This window comes from Dermacentor albipictus, chromosome 1 (genome assembly GCF_038994185.2).
Source record: "Dermacentor albipictus isolate Rhodes 1998 colony chromosome 1, USDA_Dalb.pri_finalv2, whole genome shotgun sequence".
Taxonomy (NCBI): domain Eukaryota; kingdom Metazoa; phylum Arthropoda; class Arachnida; order Ixodida; family Ixodidae; genus Dermacentor; species Dermacentor albipictus.
In genome coordinates, this window is record NC_091821.1 from 124955519 (window position 1) to 124973710 (window position 18192).

Genomic DNA, 18192 nt, shown 5'->3' on the forward strand with positions numbered 1-18192 from the left:
TCATGGCTCCCGGCGACGCCAACCCGACTCCACCGGCTCCGACACCTGCTGCCACTTCGACGACCTACATCACCCTCTCCGCTCCCCGTGATCCTGGCGTATTCTCGGCAAAAGATGGGGAAGACGTCGAGGACTGGATCAGCCTTTACGAGCACGTCAGCCGCAATAACCGGTGGGACCCAACTATCATGCTCGCCAACGTCGTCTTTTACCTCGGTGGCACACCTCGAGTTTGGTATCGGACGCACGAAGATGAGCTGACCAGTTGGGATTCGCTTAAGCAAAAGCTTCGAGACTTGTTCGGCAACCCCTACGGTCACCAACTTGCCGCGCAGAAGGCGCTTTCCGGTCGTGTGCAGACGTCAACGGAGCCCTACGTCACGTACATTCAGGACGTCTTGGCTCTATGCCGCAAAGTTGACGCACACATGACTGAGTCAGACAAGGTCTCCCACATCCTCAAAGGCATTGCCGATGACGCCTTCAACTTGCTCGTGTTTAACAACGTCGCGACGGTGGATGCAGTTATAAAAGAGTGCCGCCGCCTGGAATTCGCTAAAAGCCGCCGTATCGACCAACAGTTTGCCCGTCTGCCCAACACCCCAGCGACATCTTCCTGTGCCGACGCTCCTCGTCCCAACAACACTGGCGATGTTACCAGGATTGTCCGGCGTGAGATCGAGGCCGCCTATCCGGCTGCGTTCGACTCCAGCCCCTCCAATGCACCTGCAGTCACTGTTTCCCTGATCCAGGCAGTTGTCCGCCAGGAGTTCGCCAACATGGGTATTCACACAATCTGCTCGGCCCATCGCCCTGATCCCCACCCGGCATCTTCGATTCCACCCCGTCCCGCACCTTCTTACCCTCCACGTTTCCGCAACCCCTCTGAATGGCGCACTGCAGACGACAAGCCAATTTGTTTTCACTGCCATCGAATTGGACACATTTCTCGGCACTGCCGCAGTCGCTGGAGTTCCCTGAACCAGTCTACATATAAATCGAGGGTTCGACGGAAGCCCGTCTGGTCGGGATGAAGCATTGAAGAAGTAAAACGAAGGACACCGACCAACATAGAAGTGCTAAAAAATGAAAAAATCTAAAAGACGTTTCGGCTTTGCTACGGAAGCCTTGTTCACAATGGTATGACGGAAGGTTCATGGAAGCTTATGTATGCTTTAGAACGTGACGTAAGCAGCGCGTGTATGACGGGGGGAGGGTCCCCTCATTTCGATTAAGCGTGTGACGTGTTTTTTGTATCTCCAGTGACTCCAGATACAGACGCGATTTGTGGTTTCTTTCTTGGCCGATAATTCTCGAGCGATCCCAGTCGATATTGTGGCCCGTTGCCAAAAAACACGTCACACGCTTAATCAAAATGAGGGGACCCTCCCCCCGTCATACACGCGCTGCTTACGTCACGTTCTAAAGCATACATAAGCTTCCATGAACCTTCCGTCATACCATTGTGAACAAGGCTTCCGTAGCGAAGCCGAAACGTCTTTTAGATTTTTTCATTTTTTAGCACTTCTATGTTGGTCGGTGTCCTTCGTTTTACTTCTTCAGTCTACATATACTGCCTACTCTCGCCCCTCAGGTGGCCTTTCTCGTCCCTATGCTGCCCGCTCAGATAATGCCGCCACCGATTCTCCTGCGCCGAACCGACCCTATTCTCGTTCGCCTTCGCCCCAACGACGACAATCTCGCTCTCCCCAGCCCCGTCGTTCCTATTCGCCGACTCTCTTCGGACGCCGCTCCCAGCCGGAAAACTAGACGATGCAGCGCCTCGAGGTGACGCTGCATTGCTCCCTACGCCGCCAAATCCTCTCCTGACGTTGCCCACCCATCTGAACCTTCTTGACGTGCAAGTCGACGGTGTTCCTGTATCAGCTCTCATAGACACTGGGGCGCATTTGTCGGTAATGAGCGCGGATCTTCGTAACCGGCTGAGGAAAATAATCACGCCCGCCACGACGCCTGTTGTCCGTATCGCCGATGGCGGAACAGCCCCCGTAATTGGTATGTGTGCCGCCCGAGTCTCCTTCGCCGATCGCTCCACTACCGTGCTATTCACAGTCATCGCTCACTGTCCCCACGACATCATCCTCGGCTTCCTCTCCGCACATTCTGCTCTCATCGATTGCTCCGCCAGTACTCTCCGCCTCCGAGACATATCGCTGCGAGTACTCATCGAGCGTCTGCGCTCTGCACCTACCGACGCATCCGTTCGCCGATATGTCCTCCAGGGCGGCATTCTGTACCGAAGGAGCTTCCTCCCTGACGGCCCTGATCTTCTTCTTGTCGTGCCACAACATCTACGACAGACTGTGCTCTTTCAGATGCATGACGCACCCACTGCAGGACATCTTGGCGTAACCCGCACGTACGACCGCGTCCGCCGCCGCTTCTATTGGCCTGGTCTTGCTCGCTCCGTCCGACGCTATGTTGCTGCCTGTGATCCCTGCCAGCGTCGGAAAACGCCTCAGGTGCTACCTTCCGGTCATCTCCAGCCGATCGCCGTCCCTGCGGAACCGTTTTTTCGTGTTGGATTAGACCTCCTCGGTCCCTTTCCCACGTCATCCTCTGAGAACAAATGGGTAGCCGTCGCAACTGATTACGCCACCCGATACGCTATCACGCGAGCTCTACCTACCAGTTGCGCCACTGACGTCGCGGACTTTCTCTTGCCTGACATTATCTTAGTGCATGGCGCCCCGCGACAGCTGCTTACTGACCACGGTCGTAACTTCCTCTCGAAAGTTGTCGCCGACATTGTGCGTTCCTGCTCTATTCAACACAAGCTGACTACCTCATACCATCCTCAAACCAATGGCCTGACAGAGCGCTTAAACCGTACCCTTACCGACATGCTGTCCAAGTACGTTTCGAAGGACCACCACGACTGGGACGTTGCCCTTCCTTACGTCACCTTTGCTTACAATTCTTCCCGGCACGACACCGCCGGATTTTCTCCATTTTATCTACTCTACGGTCGCGAACCGACCTTGCCCCTTGACACGGTACTTCCTCCTGCTGCGACCTCAACAACCGAGTATGCGCGCGACGCCATCGCCCTCGCCGATCATGCACGCCAGCTTGCCCGTGCTCGACTGACGGACTCGCAAACCACGCAGCAGCGTCAGTACAACGCCCGCCACCGTGACGTACAGTTTTCGCCTGGTGCACTCGTGCTCCTGTGGTCGCCCTGTCGTCACGTTGGACTTTCCGAAAAGCTCCTTTCGCGATACACAGGGCCCTACCGCGTGCTTCGCCAGGTGACGCCTGTGACTTATGAAATTGCTCCTCTGAGCTCAACCTCGTGATCTACTCTGGCGTCCAGTGATGTCGTGCACGTCAGTAGGCTCAAGAGCTACTACACTGCTTCCGAGTCCAGCCTTTAGTCGCTCCGGGGCGGCGCTTTTGCCGCCGGGGGTAATGCTACGGGGTAGTATTCCCACTGACGAAGAGCCGCGCAGGAAGAAGACGAAGACGACGATTGGAAGCTAGCGCGGGCTGTTGCCTCTTGGTCAACTGCGGCGTATTGCCTTGTAAATATACTTGTAAATAGCTTTTCGTCGGTGTCTTCCTACGTAACAATATGTACACCACAAAGAGAATGAAGTCATTGTCAAGGAGGTGGGACAAAACAATGGCCTGATACGGAAGGGCGTATGTGAGTCGGCTAATTACGAATGCGTGAACCAGGCTGATGGTCTCTCCCTTAGTTAGGCCGTCTCTGCTTCTTGCCACTCTCCTTATCATTCTGGCCACGTTTCCTGTGACCGCCTTTAGTTTTTGTAGGGTGTGAGATGTTCCAGCATTCTGCTGTATCCACATCCCCAATATTCTGAGTGTCTCCACTTCACGAATAGGCACCCCGTCGAGAGTCAAAGTGAGCGGCACCCAGTCCTTCTTTCTTGCGTACTTCGCACGCACCCGAATGAATTCCGATTTTTCGGGTGCGCATGCCATGTCCGCCGCCCTCGCGTATTCCACGACTGCGTCTATGGCCTTTTGAAGGGTTTCTTGCTTGTCCCCGTAGGACCCCTGGTGAGCCCAGAACGTGATATCATCGGCATATATCGCACAACCGAGATTCGGGTGCTTATCTAGCTCCAGGGCTAGCTTTCTCATCCCTACATTGAATAGCAGTGGAGAGAGTATAGCTCCCTGGGGGGACCTCTGTCGGGACAGTTGAAGGTGTCGGACCTCGTGGAGCCTAATCCGATTGTGGCCGTGCGGTGGCTGAGGAACGAGCGCACGTAGTTATAAATTCGCGATCCACAGTTCACCGCGAATAGCGTGGTGGGAGATGCTGTCGAAGGCCTTTTTGATGTCCAATGCCAGTACAAATTTATCTTCCGACCCTCTGTTGGGGTGCAGGACCTCGTGCTTTAGTAGTAGAAAAATGTCCTGTGCTGACACGTGGGCTCGGAAACCGAACATGTTGGAGGGGAACATGTTGTTTAGCTCTATGTGGTTCGAGAGCCGGACCTGCACAACCTTTTCAAAGAGTTTCCCCGCGCACGACGTTAGGGAGATGGGTCGAAGGTTGTTGATGTTACGAGGCTTACCTGGTTGTGGAATAAGAATAATTTTTGCTTCCTTCCATTCTTTTGGAAGGACGCCGTCCTCTGTCCAGACCGTGTCGTTAAAGAATTTGGTCAAGCTCTTTAGCGTGTCATCACTTAGATTGCGAATCATTGCGTTCGTGACCTGATCTACCCCTGGGGTTGTGTTTTTCTTGAAGGAGTGTGCCGCTGCGTAAACCTTCAAAGGTTACGGGGGCGTCCAGTTCCGGTTGGTCCTGACCTTCGTAAACGGGTTTGGTGGATTGCCCGGTCGGTACAGTACCTACGTATATCTCTTTAATTTTGTCTATGATGTCAGCTTCCCGACCTTCAAACTCGTTTTCAAGCAGCTTAAGTGTGCGATTCGCGACTGTTTTTGTTCCTCCCGGGTCAATCATACTTCGAAGAATGCGCCATGTTTTCTTTGTAGTCAACGTGCCCCGAAGCGAGTCGCTGAACTGACACCAATTGCTGTCGCTTAGCTTTTGTGCGTATTCGTTAGCTTCCTGCGCTAGCTGAGCTATCCGTATCCTGAGTTTACGATTAAGCTTCTGCCTTTTCCACCTTTTTGTGAGGCCTCTCCGGGCTTCCCAGAGATGCAACAGGTGATGATCCACGGCTGGAGCCTCCGTTGTCGTTTCAATTGTTTTGGTGACCCTAGAGTGAATAACTCGGATCTGCTCGGCCCATTCTCCTACGTCTGTTATGCTGCCGATTGTTTTCTGTTTTTCACGAAATTTGGTCCAGTCGGATAGCCTTGCCTTGCCAATAGCTCTTCGAATCCTGGCTGCATTAACCGATATGCTTAAGATATAGTGATCACTTCCTAGGTTTTCACCTAGGTTCGTCCATCGCGTCTCACTTTCGTTGTTGGTGAACGTGAGGTCGGGGGAAGTGTCCTGGGACACGCTGTTCCCGATTCGCGTTGAGAGATCCGGTTGAGTTAGCTGAAAAAGTCCGTAGCGCGTTAAAGTCGCCTAACAATATTAATTTGTCCCTACCTTGAGCGAGTCGCACTGGGTGGCCACCACGTTTCCAAAATCCGCCTGTTGTTCTCTGGGAGAACTATAAACGCTGACAATAATTGTTTTAGGTTTGCCCCTTTTCTGCGGCCAAATCGTGATTATCTGGTGCTGAATAGGTTCCCGGAAAAAATAATTTACGCTAATCGCGACATCCTTCTTGGCAAAGGTGGCTACTTGAGGGTAGTCAGGGTGAGCATAAAGCTCGTAGCCTTTGAGTTTTTGATTTTGTTTCCCTATTTCCTGAATACAGATAACGTCGGGAGGGATTGGCGCCGATTCTATGTAGTGCGTGAAATTAGCCAATTTAGTGCATAGCGTGCAGCAATTCCATTGCCAGATTTCAATGTGTCCGCTCTTTGTGTTGCTTGCCATATTATCCATGGATATTACTGTCGCTATCAGTGTGCTCTATAGCTTTCGGAGTCCTGGTAGGAGCTCCCGGACTTTGACTGACCCTCTTTCGGGGGACGGCTGCGGCTTTTGTTTGCACATCTTCTACCATTCGTTTGAGTTTGTGTAGCTCTGCGAACATTAGTTGCATGTTTTGTGCTAACTGTTGCAGCGTTAACGAATGAGTGCTGGAGACGGTACTTTGTTGCAGTGATGTTTGTGGTGGTGATTTGGAAGTGTGGTCCGCAATTTGTGTGATGTTTGTGGTGGTGATTTGGAAGTGTGGTCCGCAATTTGTATGGGTTGCTGTGATGTGCTGTTGTTTGCCGTGCGCTTAAAAGCTTCAAACTCGGCTCGTAGCTCGGCTAAACTGTTTCGAAGTATTTTGTTTTCTATGGCAAAATGAAAAGAAATAGCATGGCCTAAGCAAATTGTGTAGCATTGGTGATAACTATAGCCGTTACGTCTATAGACATAACAAAATAAATGTGCAGTGTACATGGAAGATAACTGAAAAAGCAGTATCATTTATTCAGAGATGGAAAATACAAATTTCCTCAGAAGGTAGCACAGTAGACAGTGTCGTCGTAAGTACACGTGATATAGTATGAGAGTACACTGTTGTTACAGTCTGGTCTCTTCTGGTCATAAGCATGGTAAAGGAGGCTCATTTGAAGTAGAGATGTGCGAGCTGGCTACTTGTTCTCATTATTGATTGAAATGATTGGCTGTAGAAAATTGCACAAAAAGGCGCAAGTCCTAAAAATGCTGTCAATAATGTCGAGCATGTTGATTGGCAGTGGTTTGTCTAAAAAATGAAATTCTTTGATACGTCTTATGACTCGCTCAACATGGATCCTAGCGCCAGCTATTTTTCGGGTGGCAATCACGTCACTAGCTGACAATTGGTTCCCCATTTTAAATGGTGGCATGTGGATTTGAATAGATGGTGGAAAAACGCCCTCCAACCTAAAGCCTTTGTCGACCATCACACCGTCCCCCGCATCTAATAAACCCAGTAGGCCCGATTTTTCGACAACTTCGCTATCACTAACATGCCCACCCCACAAATCTGGCACAAATGAAACGTAGCCATCTGGTGTTACCCCAACAAGTGCTTTGAACGTGTTATAATGCTTGTACGAGGAGAAAGTATGCCTCTGTGCCTGTAGTTTTGAAGGTCTTTGGATTCTCACCTCTGTGCAATCAAGGATGACTCTAGTGTTTGAGAAGTCGCTGAATGCCATTGGCATGTGCCTTTTGATCTCTGCTAATGTGGGAAACCTTGTCAATGCTGAGAGCTCTTTATCAAGAAAAATTACCCATGTACAAAAGATGCGACTAAGGCATGACTGAGAAATTCCAAAGATTCGAGCCACTTCCTTGGCACAAACACCAGTCCTGAGCCTATACAGCACCATGAAAAGTTCTTCGCGCTTGGAGAGCTGTCTTTCCTTTGCTTGTGTTTTTCCTCCATCCCAATAAACCATGCGTTCTGCATTTTTTTCAATGTGCTTAAAGAGTGCTTCAAACTGTTCCTTACTTTGCAGTCCTGTATAAAACTTAAAAGACGATTTGTGAATAGTATCCACAGAAAACGTGCAGCGTTTTAGCTTTCTGCATTGCAGTTCTAGGTCCCTGACTTTCCGTTGTAATGCCACATTTTCAGTTAATAGGTGGTCAGTGTTCTCCTCTCTGCTTAAGGGCGTTGGCTCTAGGACCTCCTGTGGCTCAGTGAGCATTGGGGATGTTGCAAGCAGCAAGAGTGCATCAGCTGCTCCTTCCTCGTCGAATGAAGAGTCTGCACCTGCATTTGCATCAACAAATGCAATAAAGTGACGCTATTGCTTTAGACACAATTCATTGAACACTGACATTTACTCTGAGCATTCGCACTTTGTGCGGAGTGCACTACTCTAATGACCTGGTCACCTGAAAGCAAATTATGGATAATTCATATGTCGCAAACGTGCAAGACTCGCAATGAGCAACATAAGGTGAGCCTCAGAAAACATTTCCAGCTGCATAATGTGACAGTGTGCTTGCCATTAGTTCAAAAGCCACTGCTCACCCTGAACACAGGACGTGTCTGGTTCCCCATCACTGTGGCCTTTACAAGTTCCTCCTTGACCTGAAACCTCTGTACCTGTGACGTAAAGTGAGTAATAAAATAGTATGAGTACACACAAAAACGCATGACTCGGATAGGGCATGAAGTGTAGTTCTTAGGGCAAATATCACGTTTCACCACTGCATATATTCCTTTATAGTGTGCCATAGTGCTTGGCGTACATACACAGGTAATGGGGAGGCCAACAGAATGTCAGTTTGCATACGTGTTTTACCCACATAAAGTATATGTACACCTACAAAAATGCCAGAAAATGGCCAGTATGCCCAGAACCGGTGATACCTGCTGTTGGTGGAGCGCCTTTTTTCCTCTTGGAACGCGCCGCGGTACGAACATGGCGGTCGACCGCGTCCTTCTTTCTGAACTGGTCTGTATACACGAACAGCGTCGGTATGAAGTCCGGATGTCTGGGTGACAGTGAAGGTGCCCCTGGAATGTGTCCGTTACACAATAAGACGCGCCACTCGACTCCAGAAAGCGCAGCACGGGAAAATGAGCCATAGTACAAACCGTACAACATCGCTATTCGCTAAACGAACATAAGCTTTCTTCAAGAAATATTACTATACTCGGTGTCGACAAGAATGATGAAACGACAAATAGCAGCGATTGCTAACTAGCACCATCAGCTACTTAAACAGTGCACGCCGTTTCCAAATCTGCCCGGCAGTGCAGGCGCGCTTGGCTCCAACGGATAACTACGCCGACATCACGAGCACTCGCTGAACGCTTATGAAGTAGTAAAAGTGTGCACGGTGTAAAGTTGCTAAAGACTGCGTTCTAGCGGCGGCCGCACAGAGGTGACAGCAAAAAAACAAAGTAAAGCACAACGCGGCGGCCGCACAGAGATGACGACAAAAAAGAATAAAAAAAAATAAAGCACCGCGTTTCACTCGGCCGGCTCGCGCGAGCAAGAGATCGTTTGTTTCGCTAGCTCAAACACATTTGCGTCTTTCTCGAGATTATTCGTATGAGTCAGTAACGACAAAAACAGAGAACTACGTATGTGGATGCATACCTGTCACAAAGTGCTTCCCGCAGAGTCGAGATGCTGCTGACGGCTGCCATGGACGCCCTTGCGCATCTTGCCGCTTCACAGCCCTAATCCAGGCTTCACGGCGCTGTCGATCTCGTTTTACCGACGGAAATCGGAAAAACCGCACTGTCCTGCTGGGACTGTCACGTGAACTGCAGCCGTACGCGACACACGACATTGGCATCGCGCCAAATTTCGATGTCAATATGTTAGGAAGGCCTGCCGTGCGCGCGGCAGCGAGAATAGCGCAGCTGAGAATGCCCCGGCCGTCCGCCGTCTGCTCTAGCAAACCAACTTAGGGAACCAACATCCGGGAACGCAGGGTCACGTGGATGCTGCCTTCTATTGTTCACCGGCCTCAGCCGGCCTGCGGGGAAACGAATGTCCTGTTGCGGGGAAAGTGAGTCTGGCTCGCGCTCGACTAATCGCTTGAAGAGAGACCGCGAGTCCTGCTTCCGGAATCGCAACAGACGCCGCTGAAATCTCGGAGGCTAAGCTACGTGATTTAGGTTTGCAGCGGCCACCGCAGCTAGCACTCGCAGCCGACCCGGGTTAACCCGGGTGGCGAAGAGTAAAGAGGAGAGGGGCAGGAACCAGCGTCTCGGCTCACGTGGCAGGCATCTCACTATGATTGCACTAGCCCACCATGAAATGGAATCTCTGCAAGGGCACGAACATAGAGTTTTTCTTTATAGAGAAACTTTATGGACACGCATTTTTATTACTATAGGACATAAAAAACTAAATAAAAGCTTAAAAATTATTTATATTTTATGAATAGTACACTTTTAAAGTACTTCTCCACATGTGTACCCTTTCTCTTTGTAGCCCGCAGCCCTGGCTCCCCCAGTATCATCCCAGTATAGTCCTTGATAACCATAGAGTTTCATATTAGTATATTTATTTAGAAACTCTATGTTGATAACCCCAGCAACGGCTATCAGCATGTTGCTCCCTCACACCTAGCCTCACATTTGAAACACTATATATATGTTATCCATACGCTATTATTACAATTGAGAATGGACTGACAGATGGATATGCTGACGCCAGTGGGACGCCATTGCTTGCTCCAGGTAATAAAATTATATCCAAGCATTATTTTTACAGCGAAGCTGTCTATGGCTAGAGTTCCGTGCATTTTTCATGTCTGTCAACAGATCTGTGTGAGAAAAAACTATCATCATCAGCAATGGCTCGTGCCACTGCTAATCTCGCGCGTCCGTCTTCTTCCGCAGCTGCCCTTCCCCTTGGTTCTTTATTCGATGCCTTCCCTCTGCAAAGGCGCTGACGCTGTACGCACGGAACTGGCCCGCTGCCAGTCAGTGCAGTGATTTCGGTGTCAAATTCTTTGCCTCAATATATCGCGAAATGAAAACACGAATGAACGCGGACATATTAAAAAATGTGTGTGCGTATCTTCACGATCACGATGACCACCGATCAAAATAAATGTGTTCGCACCTTTGTTCAAAATTCCGTCTCACCTCTTTATCGTGTGCTACACAGCTTCGCTGATCATTCACTTTCATAGAGTGGAATTGTTCATGATTATTTTTTTATCAAACGCTGTCCAACCTCACAAGAAGGCATTGAACGTGCATGGCCTCCGAAATTGCGACGCGGCGTTTTCGATTTCAAAGGCAGTATATTTAGCTTCGAACATTGGCCTCGATGATGATGGTTGGTGGCATAGCGTTTCCTACAGAAATGTTGTGGTTCCTGTCTTGCCTAAAACAGTCATCCAGCCTGCCGGAGCTGACTGCGCGTTATATTTATAATAAAAATGTAGCATTCTGCCTATTTAACTGTGTCTGTGACCACCCCGTCGCTGCCTTTTCCCCACCAATCGTCTCTTGCTGATTATTGTAGCGAGCTCATTGCTGACCACTTGTAGACAACTAGGCCAGTTAGGCGTTGCCACGATTCAAACTTCACCAATAATAAAAAAATTATACTTAACCTGCGTCGCGGGCCCCTTAGTGTGGTAAACGTTCCGTGTTGGCCGTCGAGCAAGAGCACGTACTACCTGGCAGCGTACATCTTAGCTAACAGAGGAGGCTCTCTGAGGAACTCGACTGAGGCCACCAGCTCATTAACCGGCTGTGCAATAATAAAGATTTATCTCCCTCTCTCTTAAGCTGCGGCGTGCATTTATGCTGCACCTATAACAAAGAACGAGCCGGAGACACGTCTTCCCGTACCAACATGGGGAAACGCGTTAAGGATTCGTTGCAGGCAAACACAAGTTGGCCCATTCTGCTCGTTTTGCCCGCAGTATTGACTACCTGCATGTAATGTACTACGTTAGACAAACAAAAACCACGTTCGCATCATGTACAGCAAAAAGATTCAGCAAAATTTTTTAACTGCGCGAGGAACACAGGACGCGAGCAGAAACAGATGCACGCGCTTAGTGTGCGTGTGTTTCCACATCCTGTCTTCATCGCGAAGTTTAGAATTTTGCTGAACCTGTGAAATGACTAGCCCAACAACATTCCTTACTTCAACAAATAGCAAGCGCAAATGGTACAGTGAGTTGGCACATCAATTGTTTCACGTAGAGTAAGGCATTACAGCAATTTCCTAACCCCTGTGTGTGTCAAACATGAAGTTGTAAACGCGAAACAAAGCCCTTGACCGGGCGCGTGAAATGGCATGTACAATGAACACGCTGTAAAGATGCGCTCGTGTTGTCTCAGGTCGAGTTGCAAATAATTGGGACACAGGTCACACGTGAGTTTTCGTATCTTGTTTGGCATATTGGCAGAATACAGGAGGAAAAACTGCATCTCCGTGGAATACATATCGCAAAATGTGTGACAATGACCTCGCTTTATATTGGCCTCGAGCTCCACCACTGGAAAAGCTGGCGCCACCGTCGGCGTGACGTGATAGGAGGGATCACGTGAACATAGCGGCCGCGTCGGCTGCTTCGAGAGCGCCGAAGCGAGCTGAAAACGAGTTTCAATTCCCTCGTACGCTGCGGTCCCCATTTAGTGGCGAAATTTTCCCGCTTCGAGTGTCTTCTTCACAACGTTTCAAAGCACTACAATAGGTAGTGGCTGCCTTTGAACGCGCGCAACATGGTAGGCTACTGCTCGGTGCCGCAATGCCGGATGTACGCAACGGAGCGCGGAGTCAGCTGGCCTTATTCACACGTAGCCGCAGGACAAGCTGCGTGAATTAAAGCTTGGCTCGCGAAACATAAAACCGGCAAACATCGGCTACAACTCGGGTATGCAGCAGGCACAGACGCGAGGAAGATGTCTGCTACGGCGCCAGGTCTGCGATCTTAGGAAAACGCGCACTGAGACGCTCGCCCGAGTCCGCTGGCAAGTTCACTGGAGTGGAAAGGGAGCGGTAAGAAGAACATTATAAAAAGTACGACATATGGTCATGTTTATGTTATGAATTAATGCAGTGGATTACAAAAAAGGAGCAGCGGGAAATCGCACGCTGAGAACACCGATAAACATTCAGTGCGACACAACTCGACAAATAATATTGAAAGATCAAAGAATTTAGAAGAAAAAAAAAGATTGAATCGTCGCGACGGCACATCACAGTTCCCGTAAGCGTCGAAGTCTCTAAAATGAAATTATTTTTGACTGACTAACTCCTCGCCGCCAATTGGCGGCGAGGAGTTACGGAGTCGCCATCTATCGGAAGCGCCTCGCTGGCGTAGTATGAGGGATCACGTGGCGCGCTCCTCATAGATTTGCCGTCAGCGCTCACTGAAAACACCACGCACGAGCTCTCTCGGACATTTCTGTACGTACTTTCAAAATTGTCTGTACGTACTTTCAAATTGTCTAAATAATAATCTTGGGCAAACTGAAAGCACACAATCGTTTACAGACGCTATCTCTTTAACGATTACGTACAGTGAACGCCACTGCGCGCGGTCGCCGCGATGGAGTCTACCGAACCGGCTTCTTGCGTGAAAGGTAGGTAAACGCTGAGAGCAAACTATGTGAAATACGTTCTTATAGTGTTTGTATAACTAAATGGAGCGTAATAGAATGAAGCCTCATTGCAGCGGTCGCACAGATTCGCAGCGACCAACTGCGCGTCTGCATGCTTAATTGTCCGCGCACTGTTTCGCTTTTGCCGCGTGCGCGTTTTCGCACCGTGCCATGAGCTTTAGGCCGCAGAATATGAGCATTTGACAGTATACAAGCAACCAATGTTGCGTGGGCGCTACCAGAGCTGTTCAAAAATAATTTCATTGTAGACTTCGACGCCTGTGATGTGCCGTCGCGAGGATTCAATCTTTTGTTTTTTTTTCTAAATTCTTGGACGCTTCAATATTATTTCTCGAGTTGCGTCGCACTATATGTTTATCGGTGTTCTCAGCGTGCGATGTCGCGCTGCTGCTTTTTTGTAATCCAGTGCATTATTTCGTAACACAAACACGACCATATGTTATGCTTTTTTTTTATGTGCTTCTTACCGCTTCCTTTCCACTCCAGTGAACTTGCTAGTATCTATAGCATCGACAAGTTCATAGACCGAACCGTCATGACATTAGTCGGGCAGTGGACTCCAGCGAGCTTCTCAATGCGCGTTTTCCGAACATCGCAGACCCGGCGCCGTAGCAGAAATCTTCCTCGCGTCTGTGCTTGCTGCATGAGTTGTAGCCGACGACTGTTTGTCGGTTTTATGTTTGCGAGCCAAGCTTCACGCAGCACCTTGTCCTGCGGCTACGTGTGAGTAAGGCTGACACCGGGCTCCGTTGCGTACGTCCGGCACTGCGGCACCGAGCAGTAGTCTACCATGTTGCGCGCTTTCAAAGGCAGCCACTACCTACTGTAGTGCTTTCAAGCGTTGTAAAGGAGACACTTTAAGCGGGAAAATCTCGCCACTAAATTAGGACCGCAGCGTACGAGGGAATTTAAACTCTCGTTTTCAGCTCGCTTCGACGCTCCCGAAGCAGCCGACGCGGCCGCTATGTCCACGTGATCCCTAATAGGACGTCACGCGGACGGTGGCGCCAGCTTTTCCAGTGGTGGAGCTCGAGGTCAATAGGCTATTCGAAATCAACAGCATGGGTCAGCTGAGTACACAATTATAGCAAATTCTTCATCCCATGCTTGAAGCCATCTCTACCTGAAAATTCCTACTGGATGGCGCTCAGTGGCATACGCATTCAATCCACTTGCGAATACCGCATCAACACTGGCATTTGTTTCGCAATTTGCCCTGAATCGCGGCGCGACCAACCGTAGCTGTGCGTGTGCTATGTTCGCGCCAATGACAAAAATGTGGCCTCTGCAGCACAAGAACGAGACATTCATAGCGTTCATTCAGCCAACCCATTCCAATCTTTATAGTCTATCATACAACAAGCATTCACATTATACACAACCATTTCCCTTTGTAAGCCAGTTTATCTGACAGCACAAAAACCCAAGCCATACCAACAAGCCCATATGGCTAGGCTTATCTACTATGGTCACATGTCAAGTACATGCACAGAAGCGAGCTCTTCTGTAGCAGAACTATTCCAACAAGGTGCATAAATTAATATAATCCAGTTGAACAGGCATTACAAATGGGACCTTGTGCTAATTCTTAATTGTGCATTCAAGTGTTGAAACAAACATTCAACAAATTTCCTTACAGAACTTTTATTCACAACGAAGCAGAACATATGATACACAACATGATGGTGGTGTTGCAGACATGTGAAGTCATGCTACGTGACACTTCACATACTAATACCAAACTGCACGAAATATATGTGGATGTAGTATTCAAATGAGCTGAATATATATATGAAAGAAATGTGGACACCTGGTCGAAAAAGGAGCAATGCTTGCAGCCTTATTTTTTGTGTGTGAGTGCTCGCATAATGACGTATAGACTTAAGGCGTCTTCTGGGATCCCTTCTTGCCGATCAGCGACTTGTGGATGTGAGGGATCACACCACCACCTGCGATGGTTGCCTTGATGAGGGAGTCAAGCTCCTCGTCGCCACGGATGGCTAGCTGAAGATGGCGAGGAGTGATACGCTTCACCTTCAAGTCCTTGCTAGCATTGCCAGCCAACTCCAACACCTGTAAGGCCCCAAAGTTTGTGAGCACTGCTTCAGCACAAATAAAATAAGAAATACGAAGTTCGCTACCACAAACATTACAAACACGTGCATACGTTAAAAGGCAACCAGCCAAGATCACAGGCCAAAGATGGAGTAAGGATGTTTGAAGTAAACCAATTCGGATTTAACAGCTGTATACGATCAGCTCAACTTAAAGAACTGGTTCAAAGCAGTACAAAACACAGCAAAGCATCAGAAGAGTGGATACTACACGAGCATAAAACGTGCCTCAGCAGTCAGGTACTCCAAAATGGCTGCACTGTAAACAGCTGCAGTGGCCCCCACACGACCATGACTGGTAGTACGGTTCTTCAGGTGCCGATGGATACGTCCTACAGGAAACTGCAACCACAAAAAAGCAATGAATAAAAAGGCGACAATATGCCAGTCACAAGGATGAGCTGTAACCAGTAATAACATACTGGAAAAAGCACACCACGTCTCAACTCGCTTGAATTCTGGGTTTTAAGTGTCGAAACCACAATTTGACTGATGCAGGTCGTAGTCTGGGACTCCGGATTGATTGGGACCACCAGGGCATATTTTAAATGCACGAGACACGGGCGTTTTTGCATTTCGCCCCCATCGAAATGCGGCCGGGATTTGATCCCGCGACGTGTTCAGCAGCGCAACACCATGGCCGCTAAGCCAGCGTGACGGGTATCACCTCGCTTCTAACATTCACTTGCAGTAATGCAAAGCTATAGAGGGACATAAGGTAGCAGAAGCAACTCTGCAGGCGTACGATGCTTCTAGGAACGGTAAAGCACTGCCACGACCCTTTGAACAGAAAACGTGTAGCTACCTTATGTGACAGCTGCTGTAAACGTCCGAACAATATGAATGTCAGCGCAACAAGTTTTAACGTTTATCAATGCAGGGAAAACCGCTCGCATAACATAAACCTGGCTAACAGCAATGCAAGACGAGCAACTGAACTGCCGCCGCTGTCAAAAAGGGCGCAGATTAGTTATGCAACACTGGCAAGCACATGCACTTAAGTTTACTCGCGTTTGATCGCGCGTCACACAGCATTGAAGAAACGAAATAAAATAAAATGTCGGGAGGGGTGAGGAGGTGCATGATACAACGCTCAAGGACGGAGCAGACGACGAACCAGCGGGGATCACTCGGCGGTTCCGGCACACGTTAAAACCAAACGCTTCGACCAGACTCTTCGAAATGTCACTACGGTGTCGAAGAGCGATTCCATATAGGCAGTAGCACACAATCGACTACGAAAAAGCAGGAATGCACAGCGAAACATGGCAAGAAAAACAGACGCCAATATTATATCTATTGCAATACAAATTACTGCATCACCACAACGTGACGTCAATACCACTAAAAACTAATATGCAACACTAAATTAGTTACATTTAGTGTCCTTGCACAAGCGCGTCTCAGGCTCCCGCCAACGCAATGTCGCGAGTCAACAATGCAACCCCCTCCCTCGCTCCCGCCAACAGACGCAGCCTAAATTGAGTTGGTCGACACACAACACAAACAAAACAAACGACATAATTGCGACTTCATGACGCAAAACAAACGCATGTTAGACTTGCATTGCTTGCTCGTACTGGCCAAAAATACGCGCAAGCAATACAACTCAAACTGTGGTTTCCGTAGCAGTGAAGTTTCTGCAGATAGGCCTAACAACGCGCCTGATTTTCGAGTTCTAAATAGCAAAACGGACAAGCGAGTAACATTACATACGCAATTATACACAACATTACAAGGGCAATACACATTCAAACTTGCCTGAAGTCCAGCCCTGGCCGACCTAGAGACCGCTTTGGCTTTCGCCTTTCCAGAGTCTTTCCCGGCTTTACCGCCAGCCTACAAATCGAGAAAAAATATAATGAATACCAATACTAAGCGACGAAATATCCCCCAAGAAACAATAATCATGCATTCAGGATGAACGCAGCTCAAGATGCGAGGCAGAAGATTGGAAAGTAACAAAGGATTGCGCGGATTTACCATTCTTAACGGAAGAACTCGGACGTAGAGACAACGAACGACCAACGAACACCGTAGCGTACCGCCAATATCACTACCCGCCAAAAACGAGCTGGAAACGGCCAATACAAAACTTAACCCACGTGACCACAATGCACCAATCGAAGCACAAATAGTACGAGGACGTAATTTTCCAGAAGTTTCGCAAGAAATTTGTGATTTTAAACTGTAAATGGAATGCAGTAAAGTATAACAATAAATGCTTTGCAAATAATGTTTATTTTGCATTTTAAGAATAAAAGTGACGGACATTACGCATGGCTTCTAAGTTTCAATTTCGTATCACAACAAAATAATACCAACTGAAACTCGTTATTTGTTAATAAATAACCACGAAAAATGTATTATTTACATTTCTAAAAAATGTTATATAGCTAAAATGTTAAAACAAAACGTTTCGAATGTTTCTGAGTAGTAGCGTAAAACATGCGTAAAGTGCGTACTTGCGTCGTCGGCCAACGGGATCTTGTGTGTGCCATATCTGTGCCGACCAGGCGAAGTATGTAGGGGGGATACAGCTCCGTTATGGAAGGAAATAAAGAAGAAAGCAAGCGTTGTATTCAACTGGCACAAACGTACATTGCACAGGGACACAAAGAAAAGGCGCTCAAGTTTCTTCGAAAAGCAGAACACCTGTACCCATCAAAACTCGCTAAAGGTGAGCTATGGCTGCTGTAAACAAGACACTGGGATCCACGTAAGCCTACGGTCCGGACGTAATTTCAGACGTCCGTGCCGCGCTTACCGACCCGTAAAGAACGTTATCAAAATATCCACCAGTGCACAGTTGTTTCTTTCGTTTCGGGATGAGTCTAGTTTAGATTGTGTGAGGTGACTCACATTAGCACTGCGGACGACTAACGGAATAGGCCTACTGCGGTTTGTGCCAGCGATTACCTTGCCGAAACTAATAGTAA

The 18192-nt window shown here is 48.5% G+C and overlaps 3 protein-coding genes across 3 annotated transcripts in view; 1 reads left to right on the plus strand and 2 right to left on the minus strand.

Annotated features, from left to right (window-relative positions):
• Positions 1-6488: 6488 nt before the first annotated feature.
• On the minus strand, positions 6489-9458 carry LOC135921129 (uncharacterized). Its single transcript, XM_065455453.2, has 4 exons — positions 9133-9458; positions 8397-8543; positions 8055-8129; positions 6489-7790 (listed from the first exon to the last, which is right to left on the minus strand). Exons 1-4 carry the CDS (start codon positions 9332-9334, stop codon positions 6679-6681), a joined length of 1536 nt encoding a protein of 511 aa, XP_065311525.2. The 5' UTR covers positions 9335-9458; the 3' UTR covers positions 6489-6678.
• Positions 9459-14767: 5309 nt separating this feature from the next.
• On the minus strand, positions 14768-17391 carry His2Av (Histone H2A variant). The gene is made up of 4 exons (XM_070525465.1): positions 17237-17391; positions 17015-17092; positions 15482-15595; positions 14768-15212 (listed from the first exon to the last, which is right to left on the minus strand). Exons 1-4 carry the CDS (start codon positions 17237-17239, stop codon positions 15021-15023), a joined length of 387 nt encoding a protein of 128 aa, XP_070381566.1. The 5' UTR covers positions 17240-17391; the 3' UTR covers positions 14768-15020.
• Positions 17392-17720: 329 nt separating this feature from the next.
• LOC139049717 (dnaJ homolog subfamily B member 14) overlaps positions 17721-18192 on the plus strand; it is an 83797-nt gene continuing 83325 nt past the window's right edge. The window contains exon 1 of the mRNA XM_070525468.1: positions 17721-17933. Coding sequence (XP_070381569.1) covers positions 17801-17933 — 133 coding nt within the window. The 5' untranslated portion in view covers positions 17721-17800. The remainder of the gene's footprint in view (positions 17934-18192) is intronic.

Bases quoted from the DNA above. Each gene is read 5' to 3' on its own strand.
- LOC135921129 (XM_065455453.2), bottom strand. From the start codon at position 9,334: ATGCCAATGTCGTGTGTCGCGTACGGCTGCAGTTCACGTGACAGTCCC. The intron at 8,130-8,396 runs GTATCACCGGTT...TTTACGTCACAG, and splicing joins AGGCGCTCCACCAACAGCAG to GTACAGAGGTTTCAGGTCAA. The intron at 7,791-8,054 runs GTGAGCAGTGGC...ATGCAAATGCAG, and splicing joins AGACACGTCCTGTGTTCAGG to GTGCAGACTCTTCATTCGAC.
- His2Av (XM_070525465.1), bottom strand. The intron at 15,596-17,014 runs GCAAGTTTGAAT...TTGTGGTTGCAG, and splicing joins CGGCCAGGGCTGGACTTCAG to TTTCCTGTAGGACGTATCCA. The intron at 15,213-15,481 runs GCACGTTTTATG...GGGGCCTTACAG, and splicing joins TGGAGTACCTGACTGCTGAG to GTGTTGGAGTTGGCTGGCAA.